Source organism: Podarcis vaucheri (assembly GCF_965113315.1).
Source record: "Podarcis vaucheri genome assembly, chromosome: 1".
NCBI lineage: Eukaryota > Metazoa > Chordata > Lepidosauria > Squamata > Lacertidae > Podarcis > Podarcis vaucheri.
This window is the reverse complement of record NC_138759.1, coordinates 86397171-86422011: the sequence shown is the minus strand read 5'-3', so window position 1 is coordinate 86422011 and position 24841 is coordinate 86397171. Positions and strand designations below refer to the sequence as shown.

The 24841-nt window shown below is 42.8% G+C and overlaps 1 protein-coding gene across 3 annotated transcripts; it reads left to right on the top strand.

The window, feature by feature from the left end:
- Positions 1-67: 67 nt before the first annotated feature.
- ALDH3B1 (aldehyde dehydrogenase 3 family member B1) lies at positions 68-24362 on the top strand. Of its 3 annotated transcripts, none has more exons than XM_082214808.1 (12): positions 68-201; positions 10434-10598; positions 10878-11277; positions 14504-14666; positions 14778-14888; positions 15422-15542; positions 15707-15792; positions 16216-16297; positions 16628-17014; positions 17473-17639; positions 21556-21655; positions 23291-24362. In XM_082214808.1, exons 1-12 carry the CDS (start codon positions 192-194, stop codon positions 23482-23484), a joined length of 1986 nt encoding a protein of 661 aa, XP_082070934.1. In that variant the 5' UTR covers positions 68-191; the 3' UTR covers positions 23485-24362. The 3 variants fall into 3 exon arrangements, with proteins under 3 accessions (XP_082070934.1, XP_082070933.1, XP_082070932.1); XM_082214807.1 differs by having other exon boundaries at positions 10434-11112; positions 11161-11277; XM_082214806.1 differs by having other exon boundaries at positions 10434-11277.
- Positions 24363-24841: the final 479 nt, after the last annotated feature.

The following is a 24841-nucleotide window of genomic DNA, read 5'->3' as shown; positions in this document are numbered from 1 at the left end:
CCAATCACCTCCCCTAGAGATGAAGGGCAGGAAAAACAAAGAAGCAAAAATGCGCTGAGTCAAAGATAGTTCCCAGAGAAACAAATAAGGTGCTGAGGCTTCCTCTCATCAGTAGCACCCAGGGCCAGCCAGACATAAAGCAGCAGGAAGACAGGCTGAGGATTGCAGCAACAACAGCAGCAGCAGCAGCAATGGAAAGAGGTACTACTATGAATGTTGGTTGGATGAGATCCAGATTTGTCCCTCTAGGGGGTGCTAGTTCCATCTCATCTTCAAGGAACTGGATAGCTGAGAGGACAAGGATAACAGCATGTTCTACGTGCATGTTCAGATCTGCACATCCCTAGTGTTGTCAATGGCTGAGGGGATGTTGTGTACGGAAATGAGTTAGTGAAAATTACAGATAAAATATTGGTGCTCTTGCATCGGATCTGAGAAATGCAGGATGCAGTCCTGGTTCTAGACACTGCAAGGCCCCCAATGTTGCTATATCTCAGCTTCTGGTTTCCATCTGTAAAATGGGAATAATAAGCTTCCTTCATAGGATCATTGTGAAAAGAAGCTTCACAAGGAAATGTTGATGTGTGGCCTGAGCCTTTGGCTGGACTGTATAGCTAAGGAAGCATTGAGGATGTTTGGCCAGCAGGACATTTGACAATGACAGCTATTTTAGCAACAGTTTTTATAAAGCCATATAGGGAGTCTGAAGGGCCTTTTCAGTGGTGGCTCCCAGTTTGTAGAATGCACTCTCCAGGGATCTGGCGCCATCTTTATCCAGCTTTAGGCACCAAGCAAAGCCTTTTCTCTATTCCTGGCCTTTTGGCCTTTTAATTTGAAGAATAGCACTGTGGTGTCTTTTAGTGGGGCACGGCCCGTAGTCCTGCCTTTTTGTTTTGCAGTGTTTTTTTATATGTATTGCTTGAATCGTAGGTTTTTTATTGTTGCTTTGAATTGGTTTTAATGTCAGTCCCCTTAAACTACTTTGCAAGAAGATAAACTGGCAAATATTAACATTAAAAATAATAAAGTGTCTGGCCTGTATTAGGATCGAGGCAAATGGCAACCTACTCTATCAGAGGTCATGGTAGTTCACAGCATTGAGTGCACTCGCCAAACCCTCTGGCTATGAAGGGCTTTTGGGCAACCTATCACTAATAATGGCTTTTGTTCTTATGCTATGGAAGTTACTTGAACAAAGGAAAATTCAGAAATCTACTGAGCAACAGCGACTTTGAGTCACATGATGGTATTTGCTGCTGTGATGTCCCTTAGCTTCTCCCTCAGAAGACATCACTGGGACTCCTTTATCCAAGACACTGAGGAGAACTTTGTCTGTGAAACATTTGGGGCTCCTGGGATGAATCCTGCCTGAGCCCCAAGAGGGATGAATGCTGTTACTGTATTCTCTGTCTAGGCAGAAAAAAGACAAATCTAGAACCAGACCAAAAGTCCATTGTTAGCAACATCCAGGAAAGCTTCCATTGTGAGCAAGAACAGCAATTTCTGGGGTGAGGGAACTAGTAATTATCTGTCTCCTGCTCCCCATATTTACCAGGGAAATGGTATACGGTAATCAAAATTATAGGCAAGATTCGATGAAACAGTTGCGCTAGCGAGAACCAGCACTAGTACAGTGGGATTTTCTCCCCTCTCCTTCCCCACATCAGATCTGGGGAGTCAGGATAATAGTGTGAAAGGGGAGGAGAGGGGAGATTCCTCCATCAGGAAAGCAGAGATGCTTGCAGTGACTGAGCAATTTCCTGTTGTTTTGATTCCACCCAATAGCATTTCCCTGCAAAGGATATTGCAGTTTTATAGTTTTTCAGAATTTGCCCTACTTACTAAAAACAGAGAGAGAGCATGACAGCAAAGGCAGAGAACTTGTTGCCCTCCAGGTGTTGTTGGACTCCAACTCCCATAAACCCCAGTGAACACTGCCAATGGTGAAGGATGATGGGCACTGTAGTTCAACAACATGTTGGGGGGGCATAAATCTCTCCTTCCTGCTGTAATAGGTTCAATGGAATCTGGATACTAGGGAGGACACCTGGAGTCCCATTGGCCAAATCTGGCCTCCTGGGTGGTGTTATGTTGCCTCTTTCCCCAGAGGGAAAGAGGGGTGTGAAGGAGCATTGTGTGTGGCAAGGGGATGTGGCAACCTGCCACATTTAGGAGGGGAGGTTGGGCTTTGGCCTTCCCCTCTCTTGCCTGAAGTGGTCTTCAATTGACAAAAAAAGTTGTTGACTAGCTGGCTGTTTACATGGCAACAGGATTATTGCATTGCAGGTGGTTGGACTAGATGACCCTCAGGGTCCCTTCCAACTATTCAGTTCTATGGTTCTGTAAGTTAAATGGATGCCCAGACAGCTCTCTGTTTCTGAAACAGTCTGGTTTGACAGCAATAGAAAAACATACAAGTAGAATACAATACAATTATATTATCTGTTTAATTAATCTCTATAACTAAAATGCAGGGTATAGTTACATTTAAACAGATAACCAAATGGTAGCAACAGAGTTCAACAATTCCAAGGAATCACATAAAGTATTTTCGTTTTCAGCAAAGGCAAAGGTGGGAGGCAGCCAATTTGAGCTAATTCACGGGTGATTTGAGACCTCATGTAAATAGCAAAGACACTGAAGGCTATCACATGACATTTTGCCCTCTCCACGGTTCCCCAACTACAAAGCAGATGTGTATCTGACATTTTCTTTCAGAGATGTTGAATTTGTGGGAGTAATTCAATATCACATTTTCCCAGTTGTTCTGTCAGCTTGCCAGGTGGAACAATCTCCCATCTTCATCGCCATGTGCTGCTTTAGGGGTTCCCTTGACCCCCAAGCCAAATTTGTGGGGGGCACATGAGGGGAGACAGTGGGGAAGCCCCATTGTACTAGTGGAAGCTCTTGCAGTCCTCTGTTTCCTTTTAAAATACTTTTAAAACGGATTGAGTCTGTGCTTGCATGTATTTTAAAAAGGGTGATGGCAATGGTAACAGTTTCCATACATGCCTATATTACATTTGTTGTGATAAGAACACATTTCTGTACTTACGTATGGTATTGGCAATACTGAGGTAACCTTGAAACAATTTTAGACCCACTGACTCCAAAGAAATGTTTAGATTCTCTATTCCTAGCTTCCAGTTAAGCAGCTGGGTTGTTGTTTTTTACCAACTTGGTCAACAACATATGTCAGTAAACTCTTAGGTCATATTATATAACAGGTCAATTTTATATTGGAGTAAGACTAAGCTTTAAAAAAGGTTTCTGAAACTGACCATTACAAAAAAACACTGCATTGTCCAGTAAATTTAATTTGATTGGGGTTTGTTTTTGTTTATAGTAAAATACCAATATGTAACCCTTCTCCCCAATTTAAATAAATGTTTATATAGATAGCCAGATGTGAAGTGCTCAGTAGCCATACAGTTTCATTTCGACTACTTTATTTTTTTAAAAAAACACATTGAGTTTAACATATGAATTTATTGTTTTATACAATCACAATTTGAAGACATAACTAGAACAGTACTAAAAATGTGACATAGGAACTGATATGAACCGAATTAAAACAGAAAGTATGAATGCCTTAAATTGGGGTATCAGTTTTTACCAGAGTGGCAAGAACTGCTCAGGTAAATACAATGCCAGCTTTGGGGATAACACTGCTCTATGAACCAAGGTACAAGCTTTATTTGTCAGGGCCCCACAGAGGCTGCAGACAACACCCACAAGATTATTAGGCAGCTTAGTGTAAAAAAAAGAATACTATTTTATATCCTAAATGGAACAAAACAGCACAGTAATCTAGCATTGTACAGGGGAAAACCTGTTGAGTCAGTTCTGACAAGGCATAAGGAGGTAATCTGAGTAAAGCCGTTTACAGAAGGAAAGGTATGGTGATGCTTGTGAAAAATGACATTTCGGTTCATTTAACTATCTCTGCACCACTATGCATGCTATTTATTCTACTTTGCAATGGTTTTGTATGGCCAGGCTGTTTTGACACGTAGGCTGTATAAGTCAGAATGCCCTTGATTTTCAGAGGAAACTTCACTTGTTGTCATTTTATTTACCGTACTTAAGTTTTTCCAAACCATCCTTCGTGCTGAACCTTCCTTGCATAAAGAAAAACCACAAAAATTGATTGGCATACATAATGAAAAGAAAACACACACGCCCCCTAACATTTAATAGGGCTGAGCCAAAAACAAGTTGCAATTAATCATAAATGCTATGAGCCGGAGGAAATTTGGAGCATGGTAAATTATGCCCGCCCTTTGATAGCCTATATTATTTGCATCTAGAAAATCAGATAACATGCAAACCGGAACTCTTGGTAGATTATCAGACATGCATCAGCACAAACTCACCCACATCAAGGCTTTTTAAAAAAAATAAAAAATAGACAACCAGATCCACTTCTAGGAAAAAAATGGGCTGTTCGAAAACTCAAGCCATGCAAAAGATATGTTAGATCATGTAAAAAGTGACAGATGAAAAGGGGTTTCATCCATTACTAGTTATATTCAGAGGAGACCCATTGAAGTTAATTCAGATGTCTTAGGTTCATTCATGTCCATCTGCCCTGAGCAGAATTCAGTTGGAAAGAACTCAAATAAATTAAGTAGATTAGGCTCCCCTATAATTCCAGACTCTGATCAAGCAGACCCATTTCTTCCTCTGCCATTGCCCACTACTCTGCACAGAGTATTCACCAATGTTTCTGAAAGGAAGGAATAATTCTAAAACACGAAGACCCTATTCCTGACAAGTCATATGAAGTTATCAGTGATTCCATAAATATCCCTGACGACATTCTTAGCAGGGAACTGATTGGAGCAGATGCATGAAACATTTGTGCCTGAAGCAGCACAAAATCATTGAATTTAGCTTCAAAAACAGATAAATCCTCTATCTAGGTTACAGATAGATGATCTGTTAATTTGAGTTTTCTGAGTTTCTCATCTTAAATTCAGTTCTCCATATTTCCGCAGCAATTTGTCATTTTAAAATATCATGAAAATTTGTCAGCATTTTATTATCAGTTTCTTTTCTATACACATTAATTAATTAAATTTATTTTTTATTATTAATAATTAGATTTATTAGTCACTTGTTTTGCCACAGCAACTCAAAGTGGCTTACAATATTTTAAGCAAAAAACCACATACACTGAAACCAGCATTAAAAAACTGTAAGCAGTTTTAAATAATATACACATTTTTGCAAGCAATTTCCCAATATATAATGCAATTTTGTTTGTTCTTTTCATTAATATATTCATTTTTATGCCCTAATATATGATTTTTTTTTGTAAAAACAACAACTTTGGTTAGAAAATTGTACCACCAAGTTCAGATAACTGCGAATTCCAAAGGATACCTGGTGTTGAGGTTTGCACATTTTTTCAGAAAGTACAAATTTGGTTAGTTCTCCTTTAAATGTGAACTGAATCAGATTTCTTCTCCATGCCGCATCTAGATGTAGGACTGCAATGAGAGTCAGACACATACAAACCTCAAAGAGCTACTTGAGAAGAATGAGTGCTTAGCCAGGGGTAGGCAACCTAAGTCCCGGGGGCCGGATGTGGCCCAATTGCCTTCTCAAACCTGCCTGCAGACATTCCAGGAATCAGCGTGTTTTTACATGAGTAGAATGTGTCCTTTTATTTAAAATGAATCTCTGGGTTATTTGTGGGGCATATGAATTCGTTCATTCCCCCCCCCCCAAAAAAATATAGTCCGGCCCACCACATGGTCTGAGGGACAGTGGACCAGCCCATGGCTGAAAAAGGTTGCTGACCCCTGGCTTAGCCAAAAGCCATCTGTTTCTAAGAACCACCCTCCCCTAAAGCGGTTTCTCTTTAAAAACAAACAACTTTACAATCTAAATCCATTTTTCCTTTACAAACCAACCATCCATTCAACAAAAACTCAGTAGTGAAGAACCACTGCCAGTCAGTACAGACAGTGCTGAGCAAATGGACCACTGGTCCGACTCAGTACAAGACAGCTTCCTATATGTCCCTAGTGTTTGACTGAATAGATGCCTCTGGTAGGAGAAAAAGAAGAAAGGCAGTTTTTGTCTATCCCCCCTTCTATAGTCCCCAATGCCCTCTGAAAATTGGTCTCAGAGGGTTGGGTGACCTTCCAGAATATGGTGGAAGGTGGCATTGGGCCTCAAGGGGGAAGAACAAATCATCATCAACAACAACAAAATTGTTTCCCTTTTTCATTAGCAGACGAATCTGCCAGATCAAAAGTCCATTTGTGAGCACAAGCTGACTGGATTCCAACAAACAGCAGCAACTGGATTCCACTCATAGGGAACAGCATGCCAGAACAGTATGAGGAGGACACTCTGGGGCTAGCAGCAGATGACATGAGAGGAAGCAATGACTATGCTGAAAGGAAGGCTAGGGGATAGCATTAATTCCAGGCATATTCATTGCCTGCTGACTTGCTTTGCTGGATCAGATTAAGGTCAACCTGCTCCAGTACTCTGCTTCCAATAGCAGCTAACCAAACACCTATGGAAGCTCACACAGAAGAAGCATGAAGGTGATGTCATTGTCTGTTTAGAACCAGGTTGTCTCCAGCCACCGGTACAGAGCAGAAGCTACACCATCTTTGAACATGAAGGCTCCATTTAGTGAACATAACTATCAACCATTGACAGGACTTGACCGCCATGAATTTGTTTTGTCCTGAAGTTGCTTTTTGAAGCCATTCAAGCTAAGGGCCAACATGATGTTTTGTGGCAACGAATTATGCAAGTTAATTATGCTTCTTACCATCTGTTTTGTAGCACTTCCTTCCATGTGTTTTAAACACCAGGTGATTACTTGCTTCCATGTGTGAATCAGCCACCCTGAAATTTCAGTGAAGACAGATCATGTATTTAGTTGAATTATTGATTGAACATACATATTGGAGCCTTCTATTTCTTTCTCTTTGTATGTCTGCAGATGAAGGTGCAACCAAGAGACATTTTTACTGAAGTAAATAATGATAAATATATGAATCAGTTCAAAGAAAACTTCAAAAGGAAGGAGGGTAGGTTAGATGCGAAACCTGTTAAGGAGAAAGGTTTAATGCAGAGATGGGGAACCTGTGGCCCTCCAGATGTTGTCGAATTCCTGTTTCCATTAGATCCAGGCAGCACCATCAGTGGTCAAGGATGCTGGGCGCTGTGGTTCAACATCTGAAGGACCACAGGCTCCCTGTCCCTGATTTAAGAAGAGAATTGACAGGGTCATAACATTTGAAGGAAAACATGGTTTTAGCCAATGCATTTACAACCGACTAGAGGAAGATACAGTAGGAAGAAGGCCCACAGCACTGTATCATGTTTCAGGTTATCAGAAGCAGTGTTTAAAAACAATGAAAAACATTGGTCTAGGGGAGAGACTACCAGAAGGATGTGCAAAGTCTTTAGCAGGAGATTCAGAAAGGAAAGAGTAGATCTTGAAAAGGAAGACATGATGTGATTGTTGTGACTGCACGTGAGAGATATGCAAATGGAAGAAAGGAGTCAAGAGATGACCTCAGGCTTGTGATGCTATTGCATGAGAAAAAATGATTTCCCTCCATTACTTTAATGCAGAATGAGGAGGACAATTACACCAATTTGTGGATCATAGAAGTCTCAGATTCTAGGAAGGGACCTAGTCTCTCCTAGTTAGACAGTTTCTTCATACTCATGCTTTGTTTCCTCAAGACAAGTTTAGCCAGTTCTGAGGCAGTTCTAGCCAGAAAATCTGAGTCAGCTATTATCCACGTGACACATTATGTGGACAGCGATCTTGTTTTAAACACAGAGTTAGGACACTCATTGCTCACTGCAAGCCCAATAAACAAGCAGATTCCCGAGGGGTCATTAAGGCCCCACCCTTAATAACTCCACCATTCTCTTCTGGATGGATGCTATCTTCTGGTTTTCAATAAGTGTCTTTCACATATTACTGTTTTTATGTGTAGAAGTAAAAAACAAAAACAATCTGTTTCAAAGACAAGGGTCTCTGAATTCAGAGCTCAACCCCCCACTAAGGGCTCATGGAGTCAGGATCCAAGTCCCAAATCTCCATGCTCCAACTGCAAGCGAGTGGAGGAGATTAACGAATTGTGAACCAGCTCTAATTAAACCAGGAATTAATTCTAGAATGCGCTGATTAACCTAGGATACTGACTCATACAAGGGACTTCATTCTAGGCTGCACACGTTGCATGAACTTCCTCCAGGTGACCATTCTGTGTGTTTCCTATGTTCACTAGCAACCAGTAAACATAACAGGCACACTTATTTCTTGCAGAAATGAACTGCAAGGCAGGAATTCAGAGTCAGACTGGGAATGCCAAATCGTAAAATTGAAACATAGCTCAGAGAGGGCCTGAGTCAACGGCGCAAGGGTGGGCGGGGAAAGAAAGAGAAATTGGCTAATTTTATGTATCCTTTGCTTTTTGAGATGCTATGGGAGTACCAGACTTTTGTGTGAAGGAAATTCGTCCTCTGATTTTTAGAAGACATTTGAAGGGGCAAACATGCTCTGCAGAATGTCCTGAGACACTTTGCGCTGCAGAGTGGCTGCCATATATAAAAGTCCCTGCAAATCTGTGCACATAAAGAAAGAAATGTAGTAGCCTTTGCCCGCTGTGCTAGTTTTTGACCTACAGGAAGGAATGTGAGGGAGCATTTATATAAACCTGCTAATAGTGGAGGCTGGCTTATGGGGCACGGCCACACTAACCAGTCTGCCACCAGCCAGCCCTCCCATGCTTGCCTTACTACTTACAACCAGCCCAGGGAGTGGCACTGCCGGTCAGTTCCTTTGTCTCAGTGTGGTCCCTTGTAGGATTCAGCAGCAGGGAGGATGAGGACAAACCTAGCATGAGTTGGCCCTTTCTGTAATTGGCTCTTGCTCCACCTACAGCTGATCCCCATCTTCCACCCTACCAGTCCCTAGGGGCAGTAGCAGTCACTGCCCTGCAATGCCAGGGTGAGACTGACTACCACCTGGGTGTGTGTGTCAAATCCAGAATGTGCTCGGTCGCAAAAGGGAAAAGCTGAGGTGCAGAAAAGTACAATGCAGGGCATTCCAACAAGCAAGGCTGTTTGCCAGCACAGCAATGCCTGGGTCCACTTGGCAGCCTTGCTGCTTTGTCACCCAAACATATACAGTGGGCTTTGGGTGTAATGATGGGGAGAAGCTCCCTTCATTGGTGAAATTCCCTTTTTTCTCCCTAGAGAGGCTCAACAGTGTTCACATTAATAGCTGTCCAGTGCCAGGCGAAGACCTTTCTTTTCTTCTAGGGACTGTAAAGTTGTTAGAGCATCATTTCCACACCTTGTATTGATATCCTTTATGTGAGTCTCGGCTGTTATTCTGATTAATTTATTTTGCCCTGTGCAGTGTGTGTGCATTTTGATTAGTTCACCTACATCATTTTAGTGTTGTGCTATGATTTTTAGGTTTGATTAAGTCAGTGGTACTCAAAGGATGTGGTGCGCCACACTGGTGTGGCAGGAGAGGATGGCAAGTGTCGTAGGAAGATTCAAGGGCAATCAAAGAAACATTTAAACATTTCAGTGAAGTATAGTACTGAATCAAAATAATATTTTTTATTTGCTGAATATGGATAAATATCTTCTCAAAATGGGAGCAAGTGATATTGATGATAATCCTAGTTGTGTTTCCCACTGTATTTCTTTCTTTCTTTTTTTATTATATATATATTTTATTGATTTTAAATATTGTATCACAAGAGTACAAAAAACCCCACCACCCGTCAGTTAGCAAAAATATATTATGTAGAAATAACTTTTTTTTTACAAAAATAAATAAATATTGCATATAAATAAAATACAGTTCTTCCATACTTTCAGACTTCCGTCTCTCTCAGCATGGGTCCTTCATTTCCTCATTAACTGCATTATATTATAACAATTAAAATAGATTGTCTATATTCTTTATAACATATTATATTGCAGAATGTATATTGTCCCAATGTATTTCTTATCAGTAAAAAAACTGATGTGGCACGAAGAAAATTTTTATTCTGAAAGTATGGCCCAGATAAAAAAGTTTGAGAACTTCTGGATTAAGTTTGTTTTAAAACAATAAATGCTGTTATTTAAATAAACTGCACCACCCAGAGAACTCTGGTTATGGGGTGACTCAGAAACACTATAAATAAATAAATTGAGGCACTGAGCAAGACAAGGTGCAAATGTCCCCTGAGAATTTAGAATTATTTTGAGTCCATAGACATAACACCAATGCAAGCTAAGAACCACCTAAGTCAGCTCTGTTTAAGAATAGAACACTTTCCACCTTTCCCTGGGAAGGTGCAATCGTACCCAAAGCCAATAGGAATTTCTGCCAGTCAGAGAGCACAGTTGACTTACTCTGTTTTCTTCTCTCTTTCTAGCTGGAGAAATAGTGCAAAGTGTATTCTCAGGACAGTGGGACATAAGACAACAGCGCAAAGTTCCAGAAATCCCCAAACAAATTAAAGATATGCAGAGCACAGAAGGTGCAGGGGTGCAACCACAACAACACAAATTCCAGGAAATTCCTCTCCAAAGTGATGCAGGTCAAGCAGGGAGCTCTGGCGCTTCAGGACAACAACGAGGGTCTTCAGGGCAAGCAGGGAGCTCTGGATCTTCAGGACAACAACGAGGGTCTTCAGGGCAAGCAGGGAGCTCTGGATCTTCAGGACAACAACGAGGCTTTTCCGGACAACCAGGGAGCTGTAGCTCTTCAGGACAACAAGGGTCTTCAGGGCAAGCAGGAAGCTCTGGTTCTTCAGGACGAGGGTTTTCAGGGCAAGCAGGGAGCTCTGGCTCTTCAGGACAACAACGAGGCTTTTCAGGACAAGCAGGGAGCTCTGGTTCTTCAGGACAACAATGGGGCTTCCCGGGACAGTCAAAGAGCTCTGGTTCTTCAGGTCAACCAGGGAGCTCTGGCTCTTCAGGACAACAACGAGGCTCTTTGGGGCAAGCAGGGAGCTCTGGCTCTTCAGGGCAAGCAGGGAGCTCTGGCTCTTCAGGACACCGAGGGTCTTCAGGGCAAGCAGGAAGCTCTGGCTCTTCAGGACAACAACGAGGGTCTTCAGGGCAAGCAGGAAGCTCTGGCTCTTCAGGACAAGCAGGGAGCTCTGGTTCTTCAGGACGAGGCTCTTCAGGACAAGCAGGGAGCTCTTCAGGACAACAACAAAAAATCCAGGACCTTCCTAGTCCAAGCCAAGACAACAAGGGCGGTGAATTATCTAGGTAAGGAATGGGCACTGAGAGGACAAGTTAGAAAGGATCTCTTGTGTTTATTGGACCCTATTTTCTGTTCAGTTCAGGTATGTGTACAGTACATAGTCACAACTTCAGAGTCTGATGAGGATACACAAATAAGTCACACTGCACCTGGATTCTGTGCATATTTATGTTACGTACCCCAAAATTGTTTTTTTTTTAGGAAAACCCAAAAGTTGAAAGATCCGGATGTATAGCAGCCCTACCTTACAGTCAGATGATTCAGTGGGGCTCCAGGAAAAGGTGCTTAGCATTGCATCCCACAAGGGGGTTGGAAAGAGTGAGAGAAAGCCAAGTATAGATTGGGACTCAGTTAATATAACCACCTCTCCCCAAAGAGGAGGCACACACTCACCCCAATAATCTTACCTTTAACTTTGATATAAGAGGCATCATTATCATCACCAATGAAAGCAACTTCCTCCTTTTACTGTATCTCTGTACTTGTAGAAGTTGCCCATGCTTAGTACCTATACATGCAGCTTTTGCCAAGAAAAACTGTAGTAACCCTGCTACAGTTAGGCACTCGCTAGAATAGTCCTGTGAGCATCACTTTCTCACACCCTTATTTTCCCATCTGTAAAAATTAGAACAATAACAACTAAGTTCATAGTTCAGTTGTGAGGATAAGCAAGATAACAATTGTAGAAGAACTTTGCATTTTAAAGGTGTCATTGTTCGTGTGAACTTGTCCCACTCAACTCAGTGGAAAACTGCTTTAAAATATATATTTTACAGCACCTAAATGCATGCTAAGTAATTATGCATAAAACAGCGTTATATGCAGAGCTACTCATAGGGAACCATACCATGACATACACAATCTAGACTAGACCCTAAAATAGAACTTGCCTCCCTGGATATCTCAACATTTCTTAAGGTAGGTTTTTGATCCTTGCGGCTTGGGAAAACATTTGAAAATTGGTGATTAATGCCCATGAAAGATTCAGACTGCATATGTACATTTGAAACACATGGCCCATGAAAAAAAATCATGGGAACTGAAGTTTAAGCTTCACAGAGCTACAATTCCCTGCTTCCTTCACAAACTACAGTTCCTAAGATTATTGGGGTGAGTGTGTGCCTCATAGTTCATTTAAAAAAAGAAAACAAAAAGGTGGACTTTCAGAATTACATTCCCTATGCCTTGCTGAGTTCCCTTCTCTCCATCTTTCTCACCGGCTGCCCTAGCCAACATTTTCCTTCTTTTTGTGTCCTGCACCATCTAAATCTATGCCAAATTATTTCTAATGGATTTGTGTGTTTGATACTATGGAATACTACTGTAAGAGTACAGAATGCAAGCTTACCCATTCATTTTCACAAAAAACATTGAGTTTTTTATGAAGTCTACATGCTGAGTTTTGCATTTTATTCACGTGCTTTGAGAAATGGGGTTGCATCCAACTGCATTTTGCTCAGAATAGGCCCATTGAAATTAATGGACCTAAGTTAGTCGTGGTTATTAATTTCAATGGGTCACACAACCCATGATTGCTCCACCACAATACAGGTCATTTTGGCATGTATATAACTTGTTTGCAACGTATGCACTTTTACATAGTTGCTTGTCATTTTCTATCCATGCCCAGTGCTCCAATTCTATACAAGAAGCATAATAGGTTGCTGCCTTCCTATTATAAGTGAACCAACAACAGGACTGTAGGAGTCACTACAAAGGTTGGCATAGCAAAGAAGCCACACTGTTTATCTACCCAGGCCCATTTTCTAGTTGTTTCAGCCAGTTTCCACAACCACCCCATTGTTGTTGTTGTTGCTCTTCTTGTTGTTGTTGTTAACTGAATTTCTATACCACCCTTCATCTGAGGATCACAGGGCAGTTTACAATATAAAAACACAAAAATACATAATGTAATATTGGGTTGCCATGGCATGGGTGTTTTGTTGAGACTTCTTCCAATGCAATTTGTTCTTCTCCACAACCATCATGAAAAACCTATTCAGATGAATTGATTCAGAGTGGACTCATTGAAATGAATGAACATAACTCTTAGGTCCCTTCATTTCTACTCTGTGTAAAACTCAGCTGAATACCACGTGAAAGGTTTATGCAATCAAAGGTTTGCAATGGGGGCATGTCCTGCAGTTTGCTCAATAATTGCACTGCATTTGCCTTACCTGGGTCAGCTAGTTCCTCTATGTGTCAGTCAGCTGATCTGCTGAGAAACACACAATTTGTGTCAACCAGGGCAAGATTTCCTTTGAGCATGGACACAGCCCTGGAATACATGCAATCATGATAAAACTCGTGAGCACCTGCATCTGGAAACAGGTACAAAGGTTTTTTTTTTAAACTCTCTGTACTGAGTATCAGGGAAGGGTTTCCAAGGGAGACAGTGTGATCTCAAGCCTTGTTTAAATTTGAAACAAAAGCTGCTTCAGTCCACAGAGAGATTATATTATGTGTTTGGTCAAAGGACTTAAGAAAGAAAGAAAGAAAGAAAGAAAGAAAGAAAGAAAGAAAGAACAGGCAGATCAAGACTGCTAGCTCAGCTGCCCACGCCTGGAAGCGTGAAGCCAGCTGCAAATCAGGCACAATGTAAGCAGACTGGCAAAACTGGTTTATGGATAAGCACTAAGAAAGTCACCACGCGGGTGGCGCGGTGGGTTAAACAATCCAGTGCAGCCCAAAGTTATTTTGACTTTGAACAGATGAGGCAAGTATTGCTAATGTGCAGTCTGTCCAGTGAGCAGCCAGTTCTTAGTGGGGCTCCGCTGATTCTCTGAATGTCACCGTTATCATCTGAGTTTGTGAGGTAAATGTGGTGGTAGCTCCTAAATACCAGACCCTATTGTGTATGTGGAATATGCATACCAGCCCCAACGTGACCCACACCCCACTCCAGAGCACGAAGGAGAAACATTTCATTGACCCTTTCCTGAAGCACAATAGGGTTTCGTGCATCTACATTAATAGAACGAGAAGCTGTTAAGCAGGAGATGATTCTCCCCAGGTAGGCACACAATAATAAACAAAATAAGGAAAGCAGACACCCATCAAGGATGATACAATTCTGGGGCATCCTGATTTAGGTGATGGTGTTTTCATAAATGATCCATGGGGGTCTTGCAGCCGCTCTTCAATCTGCTTTGGGGCCATACAATGAAAAGTGATATACACAAGCCTCAAATAAGTAAAATAAATAAATGAGAGCACCTGCTTTCTCTCCAGAATGAACCCCTATGCTGGCCTTGTGGACTGCCTGCGTGCCACCTGGCTGACGGGAAAGACACGTCCCATGGAGTATCGGCAAGGGCAGCTGGAGGCCCTGAATCGCTTCCTGGAGGAGAGGAGGTCAGATCTCCTGCATGCTCTGAATCAAGACATGCGAAGGGTGAGTGTGGTCATCCAGATCAGAGGAACCACAAGGGTTACGGCATGGTGTGGCTCTTCAGCCCAGAATGGACTCTGCTAATGTATTTTCTTTCTTGCGTCCTCTGTACAGCCCCATTTCGAAGGGGAGGTCGCTGAGGTTGCCTTCACAAGGAGTGAGGTGAACAATGCCCTTAACAACCTGAGCTGCTGGATGAAGGATGAGAACGTGAGCAAGAACTTGGTAAGGAGGCTGAGTTGAGAAAAGAGGAAAGATGACCTCGTGTGTTAAATGGGGAGAAAAGTCTAGGAGCTGTGCTCATTAAACTGGGGGTGGATCTTGTATCTGTGCAGTGCCCTTTCAAAACTGTTATATGGATGTTCTGTTCAAAGGAGTCATTTAACTCATTCACTATTATTGCTGTACTGTATCTATCTATCTATCTATCATCTATCTATCTATCATCTATCTATCTATCTATCTATCTATCTATCTATCTATCTATCATCTATCTATCTATCTATTTGTATGTAAGGTCTCAAACTGGGGCCCTCCAGCAGCTAGTTCCTGTGCCAGCAGCACTCAAATTCCCACGGGTTTAGTAAGATCACATAAGTGCCCCATTTTAGCTGTGTTGACTGAATGCATTTTCGCACTAAAGATCAGCAATGGTTGAAATGCACATTCAGGCTTTCATTTCTACAACTCGCTTCACTCTTCTTCACTCTGCTCCACTTGCTTCATAGATTTTTGTGTGTGCCTTCACTTCCCTATAGGCCACCAAGCTTGACTGTGCCTTCATCCGCAAGGACCCGTACGGCGTGGTCGTCATCATTGCACCCTATAACTACCCCATCCATCTTCTCTTGGTGCCTCTTGTGGGGGCCATCGCAGCTGGTGAGTGAAAAACCATCAGAGGTCCTCCATCTAGTGCTTCACAGCATCTCCCTTCTTCCACTGGTCTCTTTACAGTGGCAGCGACTGCTGCTCCTTGTTTCCAGGCATGCTGTAGTCTTTCTGTCTCCTGTCGTTATGGTAATGTGTCCCTTCTCTCCCACCAGGGAACTGCGTGATTCTCAAACCCGCAGAGCTAGCCCGCCACACTGAAAGGCTTCTTGCCGAAGCGCTGCCTTGTTATCTTGACCCAGTAAGTTCCTTGGTTCTTTCTTGTTTTCTCAGAGCACAACTGATGCCAACTTACTGGACGTGCCTTCTTCCTGCTCCCGAGCATTACAGTTGTCTTCCTTCCCCGGTGTGATGGGTATTGTCAAGTGGTGGCGCAGGGGCCACCACTGAACTATCTCTCAGGAGGGTGGTGGTGGTAGTGGTTAACTGAATTGCATAAGAGGAGCTGTGCTGGATCTAGTCCACAGTAGCCAACCTGATCGCTATGGGAGGTCTGCCAGGGAGGAATGAGCACACCATCACTTTCCTGCCGTTGTTCTGCAGCAACTGGTATTCAGAGGCTCACTATCACTGATCTTGGAGAGCTGCACTCTTCATAACAATAGCCACTGGTAGCCTTATCCTGCATGAATTTCACTAATGTGAACCTTCTCTTATTTTACAGGAAACCTTTGCTGTAGTGACAGGTGGCACTGAAGAGGTAACCAAACTCCTGGAGAACCAGTTTGATTACATCTTTTTCACAGGTGATCTCTCTTTTTTTATGTAAAAAAACCACCTCCATTTTTATTACCATCACCCTTTATATAGTGCTTATAAAATTAAAGCATCCTCATAAGCCACATCCCAACAGAATGTCAGATTTCCACTTTTTTAAAAAAACAAACCTTGATCTTGGAACGGCAGCAAATTATGAAAAATTTAATATGGGCTATGTTATTTCCAGAATTCATTTTTCACAGATTCTTTCTTTAAGCACATGATTTGGGGTTATCTTGGTGCAGAATATGAGGTGGGAGTTTGGGGAGTAGTGTATCTCTCTCGTGACTCCACTAAATCTTGCCATCCCTCTGCAGGGAGTCCCCGCGTGGGAAAGATTATCATGACTGCAGCAGCCAAACACCTGACCCCATTGACTCTGGAGCTGGGGGGCAAAAACCCCTGCTACGTGGATAAATGCTGCAATTTCCAGAACGCGGCCAACCGAATTGTCTGGGGGAAGTTCTTCAACGCTGGCCAGACTTGCATTGCACCAGACTATGTGATCTGCACCATTGAAACGCAGGAGAGGCTGATGCCTTGCCTGCGCCAAGCTATCCGTGAATTCTACGGTGAATGCCCCCAGGATTCGCCTGACTTTGGCCGTCTGATCGACGATAAGCACTTCCGGCGCCTTCGAGCATTCCTGGAATGCGGCCGAGTGGCCATTGGTGGAGAGTCTGATGAGTGTGACCGTTACATTGGTGAGCAAGTGACCTGATGACAGGGAGCCTGGGGTGGGGAAAAGACCGGGAGACCCTCTTTGATATTCCCCCCCCTTTTTATTTTTGACATTTATATCCTGCCCTTTCTCCCTAAGGAGCCCTTGGCAGTAAACAATGTAACAAAACAGAATTAAAATATGTTAAAAACATTTAACAACACAAGAGGAGCCCTGGTGGATCAGGCCAAAGGCCCATCTAGTCCAGCATCTTGTTCTCACAGTAGCCAACCAGATGCCTAGGGGGAAGCCCACAAGCAGGTCCTGAGCACAAGAGCACTGGACCCACTTGCGCTCCCTAGTAACCGGCATTCAGAGGCATATTGTGGGCCTGTGCACTGGGAAGTGCAGCCTTGGGTGAAACGAAGGCCATGGCTGAATTGGAAGGCATGGGAGCAATCTGAGAATATAATGTGTCTTGATGCAATCTTCTGCCTGCAGCCCCCACTGTACTGGCTGATGTGAAGGAGTGGGAGCCGATCATGCAAGAAGAGGTCTTTGGACCCATCCTGCCCATTTTCACTGTGGGAGACTTGGACGAGGCCATCCACTACATCAATAGAAAGCAACGCCCACTGGTTGCCTATGCCTTCTCCTGCGACTGCAAGGTATGATTTAGGGGTAAAGGTAAAGGGACCCCTGACCATTAGGTCCAGTCGTGGCCGACTCTGGGGTGGCGGCGCTCATCTCGCTTTATTGGCCGAGGGAGCCGGCGTACAGCTCATGTGGCCAGCATGCCTAAGCTGCTTCTGGCGAACCAGAGCAATGCACGGAAATGCTGTTTACCTTCCCGCCGGAGCGGGACCTATTTATCTATTTGCACTTTGATGTGCTTTTGAACTGCTAGGTTGGCAGGAGCAGGGACCCAGCAACGGGAGCTCACCCTGTCGCGGGGATTCAAACCGCTGACCTTCTGATCAGCTTTAGGGTTAGAGCTCTCCTAATCCAGGAAGTTGGGGATGGTTACAGGAATGTGACCCAAGCTTGCCACCAGCCAGAGAAGTGTGGTGCTGCTTTCAAAATGTGCTTGTGCTTGGCTGTATCAACATTGGTATAATGTCCACGGAGCAGCTCCCAGCAGCATATCTTTGCATGCCCACAGTGTTTAAACAGTGCACCGGTGGCAAGGAGACATGTTGGACCTCCAGATTCTTTGTAACATACAACAAATGTTTGTGTATATGGTAAATGCACAGCCCGATGCTTGTTTCTTAAGAAGTGAATTCCATGGAGGTAAAGAAGACTTAGCTACAGCATTATTAAGAAACATGTAGGGGCTTACTTCCATAGAGGGTTGCAGCCTTGTTTCCCAAGTAAGTATGCATAGGATTGTAGCCTGAGCAAGAAAGAACAATCTATATTTGTCCCGTGAAAATCTGTGACCACAGTGAATTCTGACAGCAGTGAATTTGCTCTGACCTACAGACATAGAACCTGAGGTTGTTTGTGGTTGTGATGGACAAGGATACAAACACATGCCCACTAAGCCTTTTTAAAAAATAAAATAAAAAATGTACTGAAGTATCCAGCTATACACAGAACAAGGACCATAAAGTGGTGCTACAAGTAATCTAGTGTGCAGCTGTTCGAAAAATAGTTTGCAGAGCAGTAGTTCAGAATTTGGTCTATGGCCAACTCTCTTCCTATTTATTCCCCAGTCCCTTAGCTTAACATTAAAAGGTGATCACCAAGTGACAGAAAGTAGAGCTGAGGATTTAGGGTTTTAAAAAACCAGCAAGTGTGCCATATTTCAGTTTTGTCCCTTCAGCAGTGAATAGTAATTTTGGAGCAAGAGGTTCATTTGCCAAACTGGCAGCCCAACTACCTTTGCAGTGAGTGAGGGAGTGTGGCTGAGACACGCTAGAATACCTTGCTGGTGTACTTGAAGTTATTAACTTATTTAGATAGCTGTGGTGGCGGAGACTTTAATCATGGCTTCAAAGCAGCCCGTAAATACACCAGTTATTATATCTATCAGTGGCATAAATCACACCCAGAGGCTTCTGGCTTCTGGACAAAAGACAGTGTGCTCTGTAAAACCGCCTTTCAAGGTAAATCCTTCTTCCTAGCCAGAGTTGCTGGTAAACAGCAATTCCTGCACTCAAGTAGCATGAATATTGGGAGAGCTTTGGATGTGGGGAAGGTGACAGCGTTAGTGTCCGTGTACTTCCTTGGATAGTGGCTCAGACATTGCAATATAGTTCCATTCCCCCACCTACCTGCGAGATTTTGAGCCCACTATTTCTTTTTTAAAGAGGAGGGAGTACCCAATGCTTTGTATATTTTAGTTTTAAAAGATCTCTGAAGGGTGTGCACCCCTTTTGTCTGATGCTAGTGCAAGTTCTCTTTCACACACACACACACACACACACACACACACACACACACTTTCAGAATGCAATGTCTTGTGCTAGCCAGTGAGAAGGTGAGTGGAAAGGTCCTAGATTGCATGAAAATTCTAGAAGCTAACTTTTGTGCAGCATGAATGAATAAAGAACAATAGCTCAATTTCAAAAATTTCATATGTCACATGAACAGTGGCAAAATGGCCATTCCAACACAATTATACACACGCTCATGTGAAAGTTAGTTCCACTGAATTAAGTGGAGGCATACTGTGCAATTCAAAGTGGGGAAATCTGCAAGGGGTCAGACACGCTCGTGATTTACCCCATGCAACGTCCACAACATCCAAACCCCTTCTAGCCAGCAGACCTAGTGGTCTGGATTGCTCTTTGCTGTTCAGGAAAATCTGTATAGCATTTCAGCTTGAATTTAATGTGCTACAAGACTCTTTGTTGTTTTTGTTCAAAATTTCAGTTCACATTTAAAATAAACCACCTTATTTAAGGGGGGGGGGAAACCCTTGAAATGTGATATATTGCATAAGTGAATTAAGATCCCTATACAGTGCATGGGAACAATCCATTGGGAGAAGTTCTTATACAAATGCCATTGAAATGAATGGAAACTGTGCCACAGTCCTAAGTGTCAATTCATGCCCCTGATGTGTATGTTTTTCATAGGCGCATATGAAGCTGCCTTAAACAGTCAGGTCACTGGCTCATCCAGCTCAGCATTGTCTCTACCTAGAGATGCCATCAAACCCACTGAGACTTTCTATATACAAATCAGCTCTGCCGCTGAACCTCACCCTCCCAGCCCCAGTAAAGGGGCTGCGCTGCATTGTGGCAACACCATGTTTGCCAACAAGGATTTGCTGGGCAGTGAGCTGCGGCCGATCCCAGATCCCTTGTGACTTGGCTTGTATTAGACTCACAAAACCTCGTTTGCTGAATTCATTCACCAAATGGGCACTGAAAACAGTTGGATGATGTATCTTCAAAATGTAACACGCGCTACTGTTTTCCTGTTTGGGGTGACTTGGCTGCCTCTGAAACGTAAACTCCTGCCGAAACTGCTGCAAATGGCCAGCAGATGGTGCTAGTGCAGCAGACACCTATTATTTCATTTTGACATGTATTTGCACGCACGTTTTAGTTCTTCTGTAAACTTTCCCACTCATTGCCTCTATCTATCAGAAGCCTGAGTTGTATGTAATTTTATTTTTAAGAATCCAGACTCTGAATGCAAGGGGTCCGTTTATTAACAGAGGACTGCAACTCCTGCAGTGCATCAGCTGTGCGCACATGTCTTGCAGTTCCTTTAGATCAGGGGTCAGCAACCTTTTTCAGCCATAGGCTGGTCCACCGTCCCTCAGACCATGTGGTGGGTGGGACTATATTTTGAAAAAAATAAATGAACGAATTCCTATGCCCCACAAATAACCGAGAGATGCATTTTAAATAAAAGCACACATTCTACTCATGTAAAAACACCAGGCAGGCCCCACAAATAACCCAGAGATGCATTTTAAATAAAAGGAAACATTCTACTCATGTAAAAGCACGCTGATTCCCAGACCGTCCGCAGGCCGGATTGAGAAGGCAATTGGGCCGGATCTGGACCCCAGGTCTTAGGTTGCCTACCCCTGCTTTAGATTTAGCAAACTTCTAGACAGTAGCCCCACAGCATTTGATATTGCATCCTTTAAAAGTCAGAGCACCTGCTATGATTGTCATAGAGACACTACTGAACACAATCTCCCCTGGATAGCTCAGTTGGTTAGAGTGTGGTGTTTGAGGTTTGAGCCCCATATGGGACATTTGCATATGCCTGCATTGCAGTTCACAGATGATTTGCTAGACACTGCCATCAGTACAGAAACTTTTAGAAAGGACTAAGAGAACACGAATGGAAAAACCCTATTAAATGTATCGACTCACAAAAACAGACAGTACTCAGTGAGCACTACCTCATAGGGTAAGGGACTTTCCATTTGGGTTTTGAGATGCAAAATGTCAATAAACATCTATTATTGGAGCAAGTTTGATGATGCAGCTCTGAAGAAAATAAATGGTTGGAAGTGTCTCTAATTGCAAAAGCTAATACTTATCAAACCCCAAACTTGAGGCTACCAGGGACAAGGCCCTTGATGTTATTCTGCTCTTTTTCTCTCCATAGGTTGTGAACCACGTATTGAATTGTACAAGCAGTGGCAACTTCTGTGGCAATGATACCATTATATACTCAACATTGGTCTCCTTACCATTTGGTGGCATAGGTATGAATAAGGCCTTTCTCCCCCATGTTGTCTCTTTCCCCTACCTCTGCACATGCTTCCTCCCAATTTGATACTCCTTCCTTTCCCATGGGTGAAGGCCAAAGGCCTCGAAGGTTTCCGTACTGCTCTTGGTGCATTTGTTGATTACACACACAAAATGCAAAATAGAAAAGGGAATTAGCTGCAAACATGCATCCCAGCGTGCCATTTAGAAGCTGTAGTCTGGGGATCTGCTGGCAGGAAGGGCTCTAGGCTTTGAACCCATCCTTTACCAAATTATAGCAATCCTTCTGGGTTAACTTTGTTGTTGTGGGGCTGGAAGAATCACTGTTCAATTCAGGCCAGGTCCCAATACCTCTAGTTCTAGAAGTAGTAGTTGCTTCATATTCATAGGTACAATTTGTATACATAGACATTACACTTTTGCAGCATATACACCAAGATAACCACCTGTCTCCGTAGGAATATGGCAACAAATTTTTGTATTCAAATCTGCCAGAATGCAGCATCTCCTTCCCCTCCAGTATTCATATGGCAGGCTTAATCAAAGGAATGTGTTTCACATGTCCAGCACAATCCTGTGCATGTTTACTCAGACATTAGCTCCATTAAGCTGAAGTCTTGCTCCAAGGCAAGCGTGCAGAGGCCTGCAGCTGAATTTCTTTACATTTTTTAAAAGCTGGTTATTCTTTTTTATGTGCCACTCCATGGATCATTTTCACTAGTGATAGTAAAGTGGGAAGTCTTGCCGAACATCAGAACAAAGTATCCAAGTATATACTGTTTGCAGGTAGAATCAGGTAATAAGATCATAGAATCATAGAATCATAGAGTTGGAAGAGACCACAAGGGCCATCGAGTCCAACCCCCTGCCAAGCAGGAAACACCATCAGAGCACTCCTGACATATGGTTGTCAAGCCTCTGCTTAAAGACCTCCAAAGTAGGAGACTCCACCACACTCCTTGGCAGCAAATTCCACTGTCGAACAGCTCTTACTGTCAGGAAGTTCTTCCTAATGTTTAGGTGGAATCTTCTTTCTTGTAGTTTGGATCCATTGCTCCGTGTACACTTGTCTGGAGCAGCAGAAAACAACCTTTCTCCCTCCTCTATGTGACATCCTTTTATATATTTGAACATGGCTATCATATCACCCCTTAACCTCCTCTTCTCCAGGCTAAACATGCCCAGCTCCCTTAGCCGTTCCTCATAAGGCATCGTTTCAAGGCCTTTGACCATTTTGGTTGCCCTCCTCTGGACACGTTCCAGTTTGTCAGTGTCCTTCTTGAAGTGTGGTGCCCAGAGATACTAGATTATCTTTAGTCAATGATTTTAGGTTGTGATGCATTGCCAAGTGGGTTCAAAACCCTGAAAATGCCTTGAAGATAAACATCAAGGGCTGTGATAAGGGAACTCTTTCTGAGCACACCTGCTGCAATCTGGCTTGGAGAAATTGATAGTAGTAGTAGTAGTAGTAGTAGTAATAATAATAATAATAATAATAATAATAATAATAATAATAATTTTATTATTTAGATCCCACCCATCTGGCTGGGCCATGCCCAGGCTGTTGGGCAAACACTAAGCTTTTGCCAGGAAGCAGGATCTGAACTGTATGCTTTCTTCTTCTGTTGCAGGATACAGTGGCTTAGGCAAGTACCATGGCAAGTTCAGCTTCGACACATTCACTCATGAACGTGGTACACTCTTACGCTGCATGGGATTGGAGGCAATCAACACCGTTCGCTACCCTCCCTATACCGAAGGCAAATTACAATTGTTGCTCTCCCTTGTTGACATCAAGCGTAAAGGCATGTGCACCTTGCTGTGAACTCCATGAATCACATATGCCTTCTGGCCCCAGGAGCTGCTGGAAGAATTTAGCTGCTGGAGACAGAGAAGACTGTTTTATCTGGCTCTCTCCTCGCCTCCCAATAAGGCACTTGCCTAAACTCTTACCTCCTGGAAAAGCCTTGCCCCATTATCCTGATTACTTGCTACATGCCCTCCCACCCCTCCCCTTTTTCTGCTCCCCAGTTTTGGTGGGTCCAATGCCTAGCTGGTGCTTATATTTTGATGTCATACAATGTATAGGACCACCTACTTCAGTTAACTAAGTACTTGCAAGGTTTTTGCAGTAGGTAAAATCAGAGTTTGATTTCCCTTTTAACAGAGTTTTATGAAGCTAATTACTGATTTAATGTCCATGACCACCAATTCCTTTGTAAAGACTGGTGAACACTGTACACTGGAATAGCTATCCTCACAAATATATCTGTATCTGTATGATTTCTTAAGGAGTGATATTTTCATGGGTGAAAGTAGAGGCCAATTAAACCAATTTAATTCCAAGAAGATCCAAAGTTAAATCCATGCAACTTCTTGTACAGCCAAATCTTCTTTTAGTTCTATACCCTCAATGCAGTCATGCACTATCCCTCAGGTGCACCCCTTATAGTAACCACAATTCTTCTGATATCCGTTTCTGTACATTAGCCACATCCTTAACTCAGATTCCTCATCCCATCAATAACTTCTGCACTAAGCAATCCTAAGCATCTGTACTCAAAAGTTAATTCCTACCAAGTTCAATGGGGCTTGCTTGCTAGTAATTATGCTTATGAATGCAGCATTAACACTGCTTGCATAACTGAACATTTTACAAGTAAATGTTTTATTTCTGTAATAAAGATCTTGCATCAAATCTAACCAGTTGTTCACTTGTATTATTCAAATGGTGCCATCAGTATACTTAGCATAGTAATTTCCTGCCCCAAGGAACAGAAAGGGACCAGTAGCAGTACTGAGTGAAGAAATCATAAATGGTTCCTAACAAGGAAATTTCCATCCAGAATGTCTGCTTATCCACGTTATCAGGTTTCTTCATCAATCATAATGAATTTTTTTAATGAACTATAATTCTCTGCATGTTCTCAGATTCCAAGTTTTCTCCACCTTTTCTCCACTCCACAATGTAAATTGTAATCAACTGTTATGAGGGCAGGTTGTATTTCCATGCAGCTTTTGAAACCCTTCCTCTTCACTCAATTGGCTGAAAGACTGAGCCCTCAAAGTGGGTTGCACAGGAGGAAGCTGCCTATCATTCTCTTGTAGTTATGATCACAGCTACACATATGTATATGTGTATTCATTCCTATTTGCACTACATACAACTGGAAATCAGATAT